This window comes from Ranitomeya variabilis, chromosome 4, assembly GCF_051348905.1.
Source record: "Ranitomeya variabilis isolate aRanVar5 chromosome 4, aRanVar5.hap1, whole genome shotgun sequence".
In the NCBI taxonomy this organism is placed as follows: Eukaryota; Metazoa; Chordata; class Amphibia; order Anura; family Dendrobatidae; genus Ranitomeya; species Ranitomeya variabilis.
Window position 1 is genome coordinate 690,317,119 of NC_135235.1, and position 18,399 is coordinate 690,335,517.

An 18,399-nucleotide genomic window follows, 5' to 3' on the forward strand; every position below is an offset into this window, starting at 1 on the left:
CTGCAACAAGAAGACCAGGAACTAGCTCCATTGCGACAGTGGGTAACGAATGGTCTATTGCCCGTGAGAACTCCTGGACAAACCCTCCCGTCAGACCTGAACCTTCTTCTGCGGCAATGGGAGCGCCTAACTCTTCAGGAAGGGCTCTTATGCCACTTAACCATGACTCAGGCAGATTCCGGGCCGACGTGGCAGATGGTCTTACCAGAACCCGTGGTGGCCGCAGTTGCTAAAGAAGCTCATGAGTCCGGGGCACACTTCGGAGTGAAGAGGACGTTTAAGTGGCTGCAAACTCGGTTCTATCATCCTCGGCTGCTCGCGGAAGTACAAACTGCCTGTAAGCAATGTCGACAATGTGAGTTAACCAAGTCACCGGAGGAAAGGGCGCCTGTGCAGAGCATCACGACGTCTGCCCCTTTTGAAGTATTGATGATAGACTACATCACCATTGGAGCAGCGCATCAAGGCTACGAACACTGCCTCGTTATGGTGGATCATTTTTCAAAGTTCGCAGTAGTCACCCCTACCCGTGATCAGACAGCTGAGTCTGCGGCAAGCGCTGTCTGTAAGAACTTTATCCAAGTTTACGGCTGTCCGAGGCAAATACATTCGGATCAAGGAGCCTGTTTCTTGGGCAAAGTCATGGATGAGCTACATCGCCTCTACGGCATTGATAAGTCACGCACCACACCGTATCACCCCCAGGGAAATGGGGCTTGTGAGCGGTTTAACCGGACTTTGCTTCAAATGTTGCGTGCGCTAGAACAAGATCAGAAGACCCGCTGGCCGGAGTATGTGTCTGACCTAGTGTGGGTCTACAACAATAGAGTTCATCAAGTCACAGGACGCACCCCGTATGAAGTGGTCTTTGGGCGTCCAGGGAAAGGCATGACAGATCTGGAACTGTCTTCGGAGGAAGAAGGCCCCCGGACAGGGATGGCTTCGTGGGTGCGTGATCATCGACATCGGCTGCAGACCTTACACCGGTTGGTGCACACTCGAATTCGGGAAGTGGAGCATCGGAGCACCCCTACAGCAAAACCCCCAGAGTTCCGGCCAGGTGATCGAGTACTCGTTCGAGAGAAAAGACCACAAAACAAGTTAGACCATCGTTGGGAAAAAACACCCTATCGGGTGCTTTGCCGTATAGACCCGCATGGACCTGTATATGAAGTGCGGTCTGAGGTCCCTGGAAGCACAGGTACTCGCATTCTCCATCGCAACATGCTCCGTTTGTGTCGCTCTGTTGACTCGGACACCCCGGAATCCGCAATCAGGGAAGAGCCACCTACGACTGAGTCCCCCAACAACCATTGGTGGGATGGAGAGGTTGATGAAGAAGAACGGCGTCAAAATACTCTCCCTATCTCGACTACTACACTACCCCTGATCAGTCGCCCCTCCGTTGACTGCATTCCCCCGACACCCCCTACACAAGGACCCGAGCTACGACGTTCTGAACGTTCTACTGCAGGTAGACCTCCAACTCGCTACAGTCCTGACTTACACGCTAAACAGACCCAAGCGTGGAACAATCCGTCAGGTGGGCGACCTGTCAGTTCGGAGGCCTCGCCCAGGGACTGGCGAGCATACAGGGTGGGGGAATGTAGGGGACGGGGACCTGGCGAGCCGTACAGACGGGTGGAACCATTGTTGCCGGGAGCCGGGGTTCCGGGGGATGGATTTGAAGGGTGGAGGAGAAGCCAGGCGGAGGTGACAGGAGATAGAGTGACGCAGGGAGAGGGGAGGATAAAAGGGAAAGCGCGCAAAAGCAGGGGCGGAGAAGCGCGGGAGAACTCTGAGGGGAGGAAACTGCAGCGCAGTTGTCGTGTGTGTGCAGGCCGCAGAGAGACTTGCTGGAAACAGGGGGAGAACGTGCAGCAGACGCTGCGGTCAATTACCAGAGCCCCCAGAAAGCGGCGCATTCGTCGTCAGCGACCCCCAAAACAGAGGGGTAGCGCTGATCATCTCAGGGACAGTATTACCGCGCTCCCCGGGAGTATCTTGCCAGAAAGTGCTCCGGTCCCTCCTGGGTTTGTCTCAGCTGTCACTGATACGGATTACTCCGCTAATTCTCCTCAAAAAGACTCCTCTTTGGACTTGGAAACTGTTACCCCGGATCAACGTCCGCCTGCAGGGGGTGACGCAGCACTGCAACAGACATTCTGGTCTCGAATTTACACCTGGGCCCGTCGACGGAAGACACCTCCTTCCCCCGCCATCAGGACTACGTCGCTGACGGAGCTTCACCATCAGGACTGCATCGCTGAAACAGCGCTGATAAGTGAACTTTGTTGACTTTTCTCGTTTGGGGGTCACTAGTGAGGCGCTGTCGCGTTCCGCGGGTATAGTTCAGGGCGTCTATATAGTAGATAGGATTTACTGTGAAATTGTGATCTTGTACTTAAGTTCCCTGCGTGGAAAACTGTTGTTATCTTTGTTGGGTTGGAAGTTAAAGGAAAGTTAAAAACGTTACTTGTTTTCTGGCTCCTTTTTGTCCCTGCATCCTTCTTTACCTGCGGTTTCTTCAGCTATGCCAGGGATGTAGAGTTTCGTGCGGGACTGCGGGGCACAGCCTCAAAATCGGGACAGTCTCGCAGTATGAGGAATGATTGGGAGCTATGCCCCACACAGTGTAATGTTCCCACAGTACTGCCATCCCCCCACACAGTGTAATGCCCCCATTATGTCCCTGTACTGAGTGACCAGATACAACATACAAACAAACACAAGGCAGAAGTAACCAATATCATTATGTATTTCCCTGATAATGGCGGAATTGTGATAACTATAGCAACAGTGAATAATACAAAACATGGTGATTACAAGGTGAAATATACAATAACAGATATACAATTAACCCCTTCGTGCCATGCGCTGTACTAGTACGGCGCTGCCGGCACTGCATTAGTGCCAGCCGCAGTACTAGTACTGCGCCGCCATTTTCTGGTCACCGCGTCGCGCCGCGCCGCACGGTGATCGGGTTCCGATGGCTGCTGTCCCTGACAGCAGACCATCTCTGCTCGTAGCTCCGGGGGGCTGCACCGCCCCCCCGCATCAGCGATCGCTGTGATTGGCTGATCAATTCTGACCAGCCAATCACAGCGAAATGACAATAAAGTAAAAAAAAAAAAAAGCATGTGACAGGCTGTGATTGATGCTGTGTGACGTCGCACCAATCACAGCCATCACAGTAGGTGGGGTGATCGCCACGTCACCTCACCTGATTAACCCCTATGGCGCTGATTGGCTGAACAATAGCTTCTAGCCAATCAGCGCCAAAGGGGTTAATTTAAAATACCGATCACCGCCCTGCACGCCATCTTTCTCTCAGATTTGGCGTGCAGAGCGGTGGTCTAAGCCCCTCTGTGTCACCTGAGTGAAGGAATCCATTGGTGGCCAGTGCGATCGTCCCTGCGATCTCCTGCCTCCTGTGCTGATCTCCAGCTCCGTGCTTGTGCTCTCTGCTGCCATCGGCTGCTGTGTGAGGCCTGTGATCACAGCAGCAGCAGCACCTCCCCCACCCCTTTCCCATCCCCCCATCCCTGTTCCAGTACCCCCACCCTCCAATTGAAATTTTTTGCGCTTTTTTTCCTGTGCGCGGCATCCCGCGCAGAGCATTCGTGCTCTTCCTGTGTCCGCAGCACTCTGATCAGTATCGCTGCTGATCAGAGACTGCGCCACAGGACTTTTTTTTTTTTAGCTAGTTAGCGTAGCGGACGTTGCAGTCTAAGCCACGTCCTTTTTTTTTTTTTTAGTAAAAAAATTGTAGTTAGTACAGTGTAGTTTTAGACGTAACAAGGTAGCTTAGCCGGCGTCACTGTTTGGTGACGTCCCTCCATCCAAGAATAATTAGTTGCATCGTCTAATTTTTAGCGAGTGCATTAGGGGAGCGTACGTCACACTGTTAGTGGCGTTTGCTTTTCTTTTGTAAAACGAATAATTAGTTGCGTCGTCTAATTTTTAGCGCGTCCATCCCTGTTCCAGTACCCCCCTCCCCCCCTCCAATTAAATTTTTAGCGCACTGTTTTGCGCTTTTTTTCCTGTGCGCGGCGTCCCGCGCAGAGCATTTCGTGCTCTTCCTGTGTCCGCAGCTCTTTGATCAGTATCGCTGCTGATCAGAGACTGCGCTACAGGACTTTTTTTTTTTAGCTAGTTAGCGTAGCGGACATTGCAGTCTAAGCGACGTCCGATTTTTTTTTTTACAAAAATATAATAGTAGTTAGTACAGTGTAGTTTTAGACGCAGATTAGCTGGTGTCACAGAGTTAGTGACGACCGGTCTTTTTAGAGAAAAAAAAATTGTACAGAGTAGTTTAGTGGTAGCGTGTTAGTGTAGCCGGCGTCACAGCGTTAGTGACGACCGATCATCTTTTAGAAAAAAAAAATCGTACAGAGTAGTTTTATAGGTAGGGAGGTAGCGTCTTTTTTGCACAAAAAAAATCTGCTATCGCCGGATAATCTCTAGTGCATTAGGGGAGCGTACGTCACACTGTTAGTGGCGTTCGCTTTTCTTTTGTAAAAAGAATAATTAGTTGCGTCGTCTAATTTTTAGCGAGTGCATTAGGGGAGCGTACGTCACACTGTTAGTGGCGTTCGCTTTTTTTTGTAAAAAGAATAATTAGTTGCGTCGTCTAATTTTTAGCGAGTGCATTAGGGGAGCGTACGTCACACTGTTAGTGGCGTTCGCTTTTCTTTTGTAAAAAGAATAATTAGTTGCGTCGTCTAATTTTTAGCGCGTTCATTAGGGGAGCGTACGTCACACTGTTAGTGGCGTTCACTTTTTTTTGTAAAAAGAATAATTAGTTGCGTTGTCTAATTTTTAGCGAGTGCATTAGGCTGGGTTCACATTGCGTTAATGTGTGCATGCTAACGGACAGCGTTGCACAGCGAAAATGTCGCAATTAACGCCGTGCAACGGAGCCGTTAGCGTGCCCATTGACAGCAATGTCAATTTCTCCTGCAGCGCATCACTAGCGCGTGCCTTTTTCGGCTCGCGCTAGTGATGTGCCGTTCTCCTGTGACGCGCCTCGGACGCTGCTTGCAGCGTCCGCGGCGCGCCCGAGGTCCGTTCCCCGCTCTCGCAGATCGGGGATCTGCGAGAGTGGGGACGTTAACGCGACCCCAAACACGGCCCCTAAATAAACATTGCGTTAGCGCAATCCGCTAGCGCTAAACGGATTGCCCTAACGCAATGTGAACCTAGCCTTAGGGGAGCGTACGTCACACTGTTAGTGGCGTTCGCTTTTTTTTGTAAAAAGAATAATTAGTTGCGTCGTCTAATTTTTAGCGAGTGCATTAGGGGAGCGTACGTCACACTGTTAGTGGCGTTCGCTTTTTTTTGTAAAAAGAATAATTAGTTGCATTGTCTAATTTTTAGCGAGTGCATTAGGGGAGCGTACGTCACACTGTTAGTGGCGTTCGCTTTTCTTTTGTAAAAAATAATTAGTTGCGTCGTCTAATTTTTAGCGCGTTCATTAGGGGAGCGTACGTCACACTGTTAGTGGCGTTCGCTTTTCTTTTGTAAAAAGAATAATTAGTTGCGTCGTCTAATTTTTAGCGAGTGCATTAGGGGAGCGTACGTCACACTGTTAGTGGCGTTCGCTTTTCTTTTGCAAAAAAAAGATTTCGTTGCGTACGGTAAATTTATACTTTTTTTATACAAACTTATTTTTTTACATCTGATTTTTCTTTTCATCTTTTTTTTCTTGCTTCTTCTACATTTTTTCTCACTACTTGTTTTTTCTCTCTGATTGGTTATAATAATGAGTACCCTATACAAAAGCCCCACACATTACACGTGTAAAAGCACCACTTACACACACATCCCCAGGGTTTGGGAAAAAAAAAATGGCCCATTCGTCAACAAGGCGCTATTCACCAGAGGAGGCTTACGCCATCCTTGCGTCCGACATGGATACAGCCAGTGAGGAAGATCCCACATTCCTCCTCCTCCTCCTCCTCCAGCAATCGATCCCGTATGGATTGCACCCCCTGAAAATTTTCAGCCCGTCATTCCGGATTTCAGCAGCACTCAGGAATCCAGTTTGACACGAGTGGATTCACTGAAATTGACTTCTTCAAATTCTTTTTCAGTGATGAAATAATAAATCTTATGGTGGCCCAGACGAACCTTTATGCCCAGCAATTTTTCACCCAAAATCCCACGTCATTTCACGCCAGATGGACCCCTGTAAATGCAGCAGAGATGATGACATTTTTGGGTAATTGTGCTGCATATGGGCATAATCAAAAAGCCAAAGCTTCGGCAATACTGGAATACTGAAATTCTCTACAGTACACTGGTATTCCGCATGGCCATGAAAAGGACACGATTTGAAGGGATCCAAAAATTTTTGCATTTCAGTGATAATGCGCAGTGTCCTCCCCGAGACGATCCAAACTTTGATCGTCTATATAAAATTCGGCCAGTGATTGAACACTTCAGCAGAAAATTTGCTGAGGCGTACACACCCCAGAGGGACATCGCTATTGATGAATCTCTGGTTCATTTCAAAGGGAGGCTAAAATTCCGACAGTACCTGCCCAGTAAGAGGTCCAGGTACGGAATAAAGCTGTACAAACTGTGCGAGAGTACCTCAGGGTACACCCACAGATTTAGGGTCTACAAGGGTAAGGACACCCAGATTAACCCTCCTGAATGCCCCCCCATCCTGGGGGTGAGTGGGAAAATTGTGTGGGAATTGCTGCACCCACTGCTGGATAAGGGTTATCACCTCTACATTGATAACTTTTACACCAGCGTCCCACTCTTCAAGGCCCTCTCTGCCAGAGGTACAGCTGCATGTGGCACCGTGCGAAAAAATCAGCGAGGCCTCCCTAAGCCACTAATTGGGCAAATGCTGAGAAAAGGGGAAAGCAGAGCCAAATGCAGCGACAACATGCTGGTGGTCAAGTATAAGGACAAAAGGGATGTCCTTATCCTGACCACCATACACCGTGACAACAGCACCCTTGTCACTGTTCGTGGGACCACAACACAAGTCCCAAAGCCAGATTGTATCCTGGATTACAATCGGTTCATGGGGGGTGTGGATCTCTCAGATCAGGTCCTCCAACCATACAGTGCCATGCGAAAAGCTTACGTATGGTACAAAAAATTGGCCGTGCACATTGTACATATGGCACTGTACAATGCTTTTGTGCTGTTCCGATCTACAAGCAATATGGGGGGACCTTCCTTCAGTTTCAGGAGGTAGTCATCAAGGCCCTAATGTTTGGCACACAGGGAGGTGAGGGTCCCAGTACTTCTGAATCTGATAGTGCCCGTATTGTCCCAGGTCAACATTTCCCAGGAGAGTTTCCCCAAACAGCGAGGACAGGACGATCACAAAAACGGTGCAGAGTATGTTCCAAGAGGGGGATCCGAAAGGATACAATTTACCATTGTGAAACCTGCCCTGAGAAACCTGGCCTTTGCATTAAGGATTGCTTCAAAGCATACCACACGTCCACAAATTAATAAAATTAGTTTATACCCTGTTGACACAACACACTTTTATTATCTGATGTACCGAGCACATCTTACACATAACACCACATTATAAATTCATACACCAGTAAAAGCAAAAGAATGATAATCGATACTATAAAACTATGCCTCTAGATATATTCCTTCAGGGGTGTAGTTTCCAAAATGGGGTCACTTGTGGAGGATTTCCACTGTTTAGGCACATCAGGGGCTCTGCAAACACAACATGACGCCCGCAGACCATTCCATCAAAGTCTGCAATCCAAAACGTCACTTATTCCATTCCGAGCCCCGACGTGTGCCCAAACAGTGGTTTTTCCCCACATATGGGGTATCGGCGTACTCATGAAAAATTGCACAACATCTTTTTCTGTCTATTTTGTCCTATAACCTTTGAGAAAAAAAAATCGTAGCTAAAAGCTTTTCCATTTTTGTGGAAAAATTGTGTTGTTTTTTTTTCACGACTCATTGTTATAACTTTTGGTGAGGCACTTGGAGGTTTACGGTGCTCACCACATATCTAAATAAATTCCTTGGGAGGTCCAGTTTTCAAAATGGGGTCACTTGTGGGAGATTTCCACTGTTGAGGCACATTAGGGGCTCTGCAAACACAACATGACGCCCGCAGACCATTCCATCAAAGTCTGCAATCCAAAACGTCACTTATTCCATTCCGAGCCCCAACGTGTGCACAAAGAGTGGTTTTCCCCCACATATGGGTTATCATTGTATTCAGGATAAATTGCACAACAACTTTAGTGGTCCATTTTCTCCTTTTACACTTGTGAAGATAAAAAATTGTTGCTAAAAGATCATTTTTGGGGAAAAAATGTGATTTTTTATTTTCACGCCTCTATGTTCTAAACTTCTGTGAAGCACCTGGAGGTTCAAAGTGCTCACAACATAGCTAGATAAGTTCCTTGAAGGGTCTAGTTTCCAAAATGGGGTCACTTGTAGAGGTTTTCCACTGTTTAGGTACATCAGGGGCTCTCCAAACGTGACATGGTGTCCGATCTCAATTCCAGCCAATTTTGGTTTGAAAAAGTCAAATGTCCTTCCCTTCTGAGCCCTGCCGTGTGCCCAAACAGTGGTTTTCCCCCACATATGGGGTATCAGTGTATTCAGGATAAATTGCACAACAACTTTAGTGGTCCATTTTCTCCTTTTACACTAGTGAAGATAAAAAAATTGTTGCTAAAAGATCATTTTTGGGGAAAAATTTTTATTTTTTATTTTCACGCCTCTATGTTCGAAACTTCTGTGAAGCACCTGGGGGTTCAAAGTGCTCACAACATAGCCAGATAAGTTCCTTGAAGGGTCTAGTTTCCAAAATGGGGTCGTTTGTGGTGGTTTTCCACTGTTTAGGTACATCAGGGGCTCTCCAAACGCGACATGGTGTCCGATCTCAATTCCAGCCAATTTTGGTTTGAAATAGTCAAATGTTTCTCCTTCCCTTCCGAGCCCTGCCGTGCGCCCAAACAGTGGTTTTCCCCCACATATGGGGTATCGGTGTATTCAGGAGAAATTGCACAACAACTTTAGTGGTCCATTTTCTCCTTTTATACTTGTGAGGATGAAAAAATTGTTGCTAAAAGATCATTATGTGGAAAAAAAAGTTAACTGTTAATTTTTTCCTTCCACATTCCGTTAATTCCTGTGAAGCACCTGAAGGGTTAATAAACTTCTTGAATGTGGTTTTGAGTACCTCGAGGGGTGTAGTTTTTAGAATGGTGTCACTTTTGGGTATTTTAAATCTTTATAAGCCCCTCAAAGTGACTTCAAATGTGATGTGGTCCCTAAAAAAAATGGTTTTGTAAAGGTTGGTGAAAAAATGAGAAATCGCTGTTTAACTTTTAACCCTTAACTCCCTAACAAAAAAAAATTTGGTTCCAAAATTTTGCTGATGTAAAGTAGACATGTGGGAAATGTTATTTATTACCCAATTTGTGCGATATGAGTCTCTAATGCAAGGGTATAAAAATTCAAAGTTTGAAAATTGCAAAATTTTCAAAATTTTCACCAAATTTCTGTTTTTTTCACAAATAAACGCAAGAAATATCAAAGAAATTTTGCCACTATCATGAAATACAATATGTCACGAGAAAACAATGTCAGAATCAGCGGATCCATTGAAGCGTTTCAGAGTTATTACCTCATAAAGTGACAGTGGTCAGAATTGTAAAAATTGGCCCTGTCACTTAGGTGAAAACAGGCTTCGGGGTGAAGGGGTTAATTCTCCTGTTCACTCTCACTGTAAACACACATATATATGTATATATATATGTGTGTGTATATATAACTTTTTCCTGTAAGTTGGAGGGCCTAATTATAGCTATTGCTGTGGGACCTGTGATTTCTATCTACTCCAATATGTATAGGATAATAAAGTTGTTATGTGCGTGATTTAGCTCACATTTGTGCAGTGACTCTGTATTTCCTATAGTTATGGATATTTCTTGTTCCAAAAACTGTGATATTTTTTCACTTTAAACCTTTTTTAACCTTTTCTTAATCAGTTCTGATCAAAAAACATACAAGCCTCTGATGGCTCCGGTGATGCCCTGTACTACTGTAGTGCCGTGTATCATCACTGCCTGTCAGTGTAATACTAACAGCCCCATACACATGAGATAAGTGTTGGCTGAATGGTCATTTGGCAGACGGCTATCTCTCCCGACTCCCCCATACACACAAATATTCCAGCTTTCCTGTGGTCTGTATGAGAGAGTCGCCTCCAGACTCCTCTAGAGAGGGATTATGTACAGGAAGAACAAACGGATTATCCTCTGAAATTCAGGATGCCAGATCCTTCTCTGCCCTGACGTCATCTGTAGGAGGCCCCCAAATGCATTATATAGTCGCTCAAACCCCCCGAAATCAGCGCTTTCATGTAACTTTACTCTAATGTGTATGGGGGTGATGAAAGGTAACTTAATGCACGCTGCCTCTGGCCCGGCCTAATAGACCTTCGCACATTGCAGGCACAGGCACCATTCAGGGATGGACACTGACAGCTTGGGGCCCCTTCTTAGAAGCCATGTTTGCTTTTCACAGCAGCAAGTGGTTAAACTGCCAGGGCTTTTGTTGCAGCCGCACCTGTGCTGTCTCTGCGGTGTACATCTATGTTCTGGTGCCCAAAGATTTCATATAGACCACGAGTGGTGATGGAGTCAGTGACGGACTCTGGCCAAATCTGTTTCTAGAGCCGTAGTAGAAGATGAAGATGTCGTCCTCATCGTGAAGTAGTTATTTCTCCTGTCACGTGTAATGAATATCTCCTGCAGTATTGCTAATGCCGATTCCAGTAAATGTGACGAGAATTAGCGTTATGGAAGATGAGTCTATGAGAAACTTATTCAGCTGCCGACTCCGAGGAAGAAACTGCTTGTTGTCTGTGGCCTAAATATATAGGTTTTATTAGTAGATGTAAAGAAGAGAACTAAATAGTGTAAAATAATAAATCTCCTCATATGTTTCCCTTATTATCTCCAGTAATTGTATTATTACACAGGATTCTTATGATGCTACATCGGCTCTTCTTCTCATTCAGGTCTCTACAATATCGGATCCTCTCAGTGAAGATCTTCTATATAAGAGAATTTTCCTGATTTACCCATCAAGGATGTATATGGACAGAGACAAGATGGTGGAGAGGATATTACATCTCACCCTAGAGATCCTCTTTCGGCTTACTGGAGAGGTGAGAGATTCTTATGACATCACATTACATCATTCTTATCTATGGGAATAACAGATGGACAGAACTGGAGAGGTGAGGACTCTGGAAATGTCTGTAGTGAGATTTATTAATGTGTCTCTCCATAACCAGGATTACACAGTAGTGAAGAAGAACTCCCGTGAGCACTGTCAGGACCCTGTGTCTGAGGGATGGGGAAGACCCCTGAGACCAATCACGGGGCCTCAACCTCACCCCCTGATCCATGAGGACATCAATGACCAGAAGATCCTAGAACTCACCTACAAGATGATTGAGCTGCTGACTGGAGAGGTGACACTGCTGGGAATGCTGGGACATTATACAGTAACAATATGAAGGGATCGAGGAGTGACGGTATCATTGTATGTGTCAGGTTCCTATAAGGTATCAGGATGTCGCTGTCTATTTCTCCATGGAGGAGTGGGAGTATTTAGAAGGACACAGAGATCTGTATAAGGACGTTATGATGGAGGTTCCTCAGTCCTTCACATCATCAGGTAATAGACAGGACTAAATACACACGGCCTATAATTATCTGTATGAATGAATGAATTCAGTCCCTGTGTGTGTTTCCTCCAGATCTATCCAGTAAGAAGACAACACCACAGAGAAGTCCCCGTCCTCTACTTCCAGAGGACTGTAAACAAGAAGATCCCAATGTTCCTCAGGATCATCAGGTAGATGGAGAGAAGGTGTCATGAGATCTCCCCTATGATGTGTAGATGGCTGTGAAGGTCATGTGCTCAGTCTTGTTTTATCCACCAATATTATGTTTTATACTTGTGTAGCGCCCCCACTGTCGCAGGGCCGAGGGGTACCCGGTACCGGGCCTCTGGGTCTCTGTTCTGGGGTTGTCACGGTGGCTAGGCCCGGTCCGTGACCCTGCTGAGGGGCGTACAATGAAGGTGGAGGTATGGTGACGATGTTATGGCGCGGTGATGTTCCGGTCGCGGTAAATAACGAGGACACCAGGTTGCAGTCTCTTTACCTCTTTACTGAAGGCTTCAGGATCCTCAATCCGGAATACGGTTAACCAGGCTGCGCAAGTCCGGCCGGTCCGATGGCACCTCCAGAATTCCCTTTGCAGGTGGAAATCTGTGCCTACCTTCTAGCGCTTGTGTGTTGTGGTCCTCCCCTGCTGTGCTTACGGGATAGTCCCTACAACTGTTGTGTCTGTTTCTCGTGTTCCCTCACAACTCGATTCTGATGTTCTTCCACGTCCCCCAGATCTTATGGTTAGGACGCACCCGTATGACGGGGATGCTCGGAGCTCTTCCGGGACCCTAGCGTCGCCCCACTCCTGTTGTTACCCCCCTGTGTCTTCCTAGGTCAATTGGGTGAGACAGCCCACCTATAACTGACTGTCCTGCCGTAGGTTTGAAGTTTGGCCTGGAGCTCTATACTTCCTCGGCGTTCCGGCCACCGGTTACGCGCCTCAGTAGGATGTTGTCTCATCTTACAGCACGACTCCTACTGGTATTCTCCTTGTTGCGTTGATCTCGTTTCTCACTCAGCACAATAAACCTCGCTTCTTGTCCTTTCTTGGGGTACCGCCGCTATATCGTGCAGGCGCGGTCCCGTAACGTTCTCTCTGGTCGCTAGGCCTCTGTCAGGATCCCACCCCTGACAGGGACCCCTCTGAATCTTCCCCTACAACACCCTCTGCCACAAGGTGTTGCCTGGTTCCAACCCAGTCAGCTTTCTGAACTAACTTCCCAGTTTTACCAGACTGTGAGGAGTGGCCTAATGCATAGTGCCCTTAGCTCCCCCTGGAGGCCAGACTGTGAAATGTATTGGTGTCTGTGATACCTGGTCAGATGAACTCCTTCAGTGCCATCAGACGTACCATAGCCCCCCTTAGCGGCGGAGCACCAGTACTGCAACGACCAGGACTCTGGGGCGCTGCAATTGTATATTGAGTATGGTGGAGATGGCAGGATTAGAGCTGATCATAGATGTGACTTCTCCATCAGTCTGTGACTTTTACAATATTTGTTTCAGGGTGAAGATCTGACCCATATTAATACTACAGAGACATATGTGAGGGGTGATGAGCGGTGTAAAGAGGGGATTCCTACATATGACTACCCAGGTGAGTAGTAACCACTAAATGCAGAGAAGTCACAGATTCTTCTCAGTCTCCGGCTTTGGCTACTTTAGTGGTGGTGGTGGTGTAGTCCGGCCGTATCACAATCATGCGATCACCATTTTGCATCCAGACCACAACATTCTCCTGCACCCAAAACTGTTCAAATAACTACTGGATGAATCTTCCTTCTCTCCCTTCTGTGCTGCTGAATGTGCTCATATGATCCCTACAAGACCAGGTCGAGTCTTTCTGGCCAAACTTCGCTTTTATGATCAACAACAGTAAATGTGCAGTGAGGGAAAAGTGTGAATTTCTGTACAATAACAACAGAGTTTCCCTTTATCCTGACTTTTCAATTTGTATTAAAGCGAATCTGTCACCCCCAAAATCGATGGTGAGGTAAGCTCACCGGCATCAGGGGCTTATCTACAGCATTCTGTAATGCTGTATATAAGCCCCTGATGACGGAGAGCTTACCTCACCATCGATTTTGGGGGTGACAGGTTCCCTTTAAAAACTAATTTCAGGGAGGATTGTGATAAACTACATATAAAACATTACACCTGTGCCATGATATATCTCTAAGCTGTGCGTGGCTGATGGCTGTAATGTACATTTATTCACACCTGCATGAGATGTGTTGGCTCGAGTCCTGGTTTCATGGATTCAGTCCACGTTATAAATTCCATTATGTTTTCGATCATAATTAATTCAGATTACTGCACAATCTCTCCTGAAATGGGGGCACTAATACTTTCTCTGCTCTTCTGGTCAGGACTCACAGTAGCTCCAATGTTCCACCATAAATTATTGCAACTCCGGTTTACTGTCAGAGTTGTCCCCTCGTACATACGTTGTTGTTGGAGATGTAACTTTTTTATTCTATGTCTTTTTTTTACCTGCTCATTCTGTATGATAGTTTTATTTGTGGTGAGATTGATCTTCCTCACTTATGTGAGTCTGTAACTCCCTCATAGTCTTTAAAAAAAAGCTCTCCATCTCCTCTTCCAAATGCCTTAGGCTACGTTCACATTAGCGTTAAGCTAATATGCGTCGGGTTTGCATCGGCGACGCAGCGGCGACGCATGCGTCATGCGCCCCTATACTTAACATGGGGGATGCATGCGTTTTTTTTGTTGCGTTGTGCGACACATGCGTCTTTTTTGCCGCAAGCGTCGGACCAAGAAAACGCAACAAGTTGCATTTTTCTTGCGTCCGATTTTCGGCAAAAACCGACGCATGCGTCGTAAAACGCAGCGTTTTTGCGTGCGTTGTGCGTTGCGTCGCCGACGCAACGGCGCACAACGCTAGTGTGAACGTAGCCTTAGATCTAAATTTAAAGTGAACCTGTCAGCAGGATTGTGCTCAGTAACCTAAACACAGTGTCAGGCTAGCGCTGTTATGCTGATTACACTGATACCTGGTGATGAAATCCCATCTTCTGGTTGATTAATCTTTATTTGTAGTTTTTGGTTAATGAGATTCTCGTGCTCCGGGGCTGTGGGTGGGGCTGTGGGCGGTGCCTTATGTGGTTCTCTGATTACATATTCATCGGTATTGGCTTATGACAGGTCAATGATCCCTCACTGACCTGCCCCCTTTTTTACATAATGCATATAATAGTGTTGATAATATTGTTGATCATGCCTATAATATTGTGGCTATTGTGCGACTTAGAAATTTTTTTTTACATCCAGCAAAATGACACCGGTGGCGCCTGTCCAGTAGCATCTCTCTCTTACTTAAAGATGCTACTACGCAGGCGCCGCCATCACCGGTGACATTTTGCTGGATGTAATTTTTTTCTAAGCCTCACAATAGCCACAATATTATAGGCATTATCAACAACTAGATGGTGGCCCGATTCTAACGCATTGGGTATTCTAGAATATGCATGTCCACGTAGTATTTTGCCCAGTCACGTAGTATAATGCTCCATGCAGTTATGGCCCCATAGATGTCCCATATATTGCTCCATGCAGTTATGGCCCCATAGATGCCCCATATATTGCTCCATGCAGTTATGGCCCCATAGATGCCCCATATATTGCTCCATGCAGTTATGGCCCCATAGATGCCCCATATATTGCTCCATGCAGTTATGGCCCCATAGATGCCCCATATATTGCTCCATGCAGTTATGGCCCCATAGATGCCCCATATATTGCTCCATGCAGTTATGGCCCCATAGATGTCCCATATAATGCTCCATGCTGTTATGTCCCCATAGATGCCCCATATAATGCTCCATGCAGTTCTTTATGGCCCCATAGACGCTCCATACAGCATTGTGCCACATGTAATGCTGCTGCTGCTGCAATATAAAAAAATAAATCACATACTCACCTCTCGTCGCTGCTCCTCAGCGTCCCGTCTCTCCGCACTGACTGTTCAGGCAGAGGGCGGCGCGCGCACACTAATACGTCATCGCACCCTCTGACCTGCACAGTCACTGCAAGAGGACGGGAAGACGGAGCGGCGCCCGGCGGATGGAACGCGGACAGGTGAATATGAAATACTCACCTGCTCCTGGCGCTCCTGACGCTGTCCCTTCCTGTCCCATGGTACCACAGCTTCTTCGCGCCTGCGCGAGAAGGGCCTGCCATGACGTCAGTCTCATGACCGTGACGTCTGTTGTGAATTCTGCTCTTGGGTTCCCTCCGGTGGTTGTTGGTGGTAGTGCAGTTGCCTCTGGGTTGCAATCCTGGGCAGGTGTTTCTGCTGATTGCAGCTCTGACTGGGCTATTTAGGTGTGCAGGATCCATTAGCCCTTGCCAGTTGTCAATTGTTCTTGGAGGTGTTACATCTCTGTCTGGTTCCTCCTGCTCTGCTGCCAAATCAGCTAAGATAAGTTTCTGGTTTTTTTTCTCTGCAGCACACATGCTGTGTGCTTTACAATTCAGTGCAATTCATTGTGTTTATTTGTCCAGCTTAGACTGTGTTTGGATTTTTCAGTCATGTTGGATTCTCAGGAGATGCAGATATACATTCCATGTCTTTAGTTAGATGTGGTATTTTTGTATTATCTGCTGTGGATATTTTTAGGATTTTAATACTGACCGCTTAGTACTCTGTCCTATCCTTTTCTATTTAGCTAGAGGTGCCTCTTTTGCTAAATCCTGTTTTCTGCCTGTGTGTCTTTACTCTTATATTCACAGTCAATATTTGTGGGGGCTGCCTATCCTTTGGGGTTCTGCTCTGAGGCAAGATAGAATTCCCATTTCCATCTATAGGGGTATTTAGTCCTCCGGCTGTGTCGAGGTGTCTAGGATGTGTTAGGTACACCCCACGGCTACTTCTAGTTGCGGTGTCAGTTTAGGGTTTGCGGTCAGTACAGGTACCACCTACTCAAGAGAAAGTCTCATGCGGCTCCAAGGTCACCAGATCATAACAGTACAACTGGCCAACAATGAGTTAAATGCATCTCAGAAGAAGGGAAGAAAGGTGTTGAGCCATTTTTTTTCTGTAGCCTACTTGGTCTTTCCTTCCCTCTTTTTTTTCTGGGTGGCTGAGGAGTTTTGTGCTAGCATGGATGTTCAGGGATTAGCTTCTCGTGTAGACCAGCTTGCTGCTAGGGTACAGGGTATTTCTGATTATATTGTTCAGACTCCGGTTTTAGAGCCTAGGATTCCTACTCCTGATTTGTTTTTTGGGGACAGGTCCAAATTCTTGAGTTTTAAAAACAACTGTAAACTGTTTTTTTTCTCTGAGACCTCGATCCTCTGGTGATCCCATTCAGCAGGTTAAAATTGTCATCTCCCTGCTGCGTGGCGATCCTCAGGATTGGGCATTTTCCCTGGAATCTGGGAATCCGGCCTTGCTTAATGTAGACGCCTTTTTTCAGGCTTTAATAATAATAATAATAATAATAATTTTATTTATATAGCGCCAACATATTCCGCAGCGCTTTACAACTTATAGAGGGGACTTATACAGACAACAGACATTACAGCATAACAGAAATCACAGTTCAAAACAGATACCAGGAGGAATGAGGGCCCTGCTGCTCGCAAGCTTACAATCTATGAGGAAAAGGGGAGACACAAGAGGTGGATGGTAACAATTGCTTTAGTTATTTGGACCAGCCATAGTGTAAGGCTCGGGTGTTCATGTAAAGCTGCATGAACCAGTTAACTGCCTAAGTATGTAACAGTACAGACACAGAGGCTATTAACTGCATAAAGTGTATGAGAACATGATGGAGGAACGTAATTATGTTGTTGTTTTTTATTAATAGGCCACACAGGGATAATTAGGTTAATGCGTTGAGGCGGTAGGCCAATCTGAACAAATGAGTTTTTAGTGCACGCTTAAAACTGTGGGGATTGGGGATTAATTGTATTAACCTAGGTAGTGCATTCCAAAGAATCGGCGCCGCACGTGTAAAGTCTTGGAGACGGGAGTGGGAGGTTCTGATTATTGAGGATGCTAACCTGAGGTCATTAGCAGAGCGGAGGGCACGGGTAGGTTGGTAGACTGAGACCAGAGAGGAGATGTAGGGTGGTGCTGAGCCATGGAGTGCTTTGTGGATGAGGGTAGTAGTTTTGTACTGGATTCTGGATTGGATGGGTAGCCAGTGTAATGACTGGCACAAGGTAGAGGCATCGGTGTAACGGTTGGCGAGGAATATGATTCTGGCAGCAGCATTCAGGACAGATTGGAGCGGGGAGAGTCTGGTAAAAGGTAGGCCAATTAGTAGAGAGTTACAATAGTCCAGACGAGAATGAATAAGTGAGACAGTAAGAGTTTTTGCAGAGTCGAAAGTAAGAAAAGGGCGAATTCTGGAAATGTTTTTGAGATGCAGATAAGAAGAGCGAGCCAGTGATCGGATGTGGGGGGTGAATGAAAGCTCGGAATCAAGGATGACTCCAAGGTAGCGGGCATGTTGCTTTGGAGTAATGGTGGAACCGCACACAGAGATGGCAATGTCGGGCAAAGGTAGGTTTGTAGAGGGAGAGAACACGAGGAGTTCAGTTTTTGACAGGTTTTAGGATTATTATATGATGAACCAAATTCTGTGGATCAAGCGGAGAAGACCTTGTTGGCCCTGTCTCAGGGTCAAGAAGCGGCAGAATTGTATTGTCAGAAATATAGAAAATGG

The 18,399-nt window shown here is 46.4% G+C and overlaps 1 protein-coding gene across 2 annotated transcripts in view; it reads left to right on the forward strand.

The window, feature by feature from the left end:
• Positions 1–18,399, forward strand: part of LOC143767665 (uncharacterized) — an 80,727-nt gene that overhangs the window by 19,645 nt on the left and 42,683 nt on the right. For both annotated transcript variants that reach the window (XM_077256136.1, XM_077256137.1), the window contains exons 2-6: positions 11,042–11,191; positions 11,321–11,500; positions 11,583–11,706; positions 11,789–11,886; positions 13,211–13,301. In XM_077256136.1, coding sequence (XP_077112251.1) covers positions 11,042–11,191; positions 11,321–11,500; positions 11,583–11,706; positions 11,789–11,886; positions 13,211–13,301 — 643 coding nt within the window. The remainder of the gene's footprint in view (positions 1–11,041; positions 11,192–11,320; positions 11,501–11,582; positions 11,707–11,788; positions 11,887–13,210; positions 13,302–18,399) is intronic.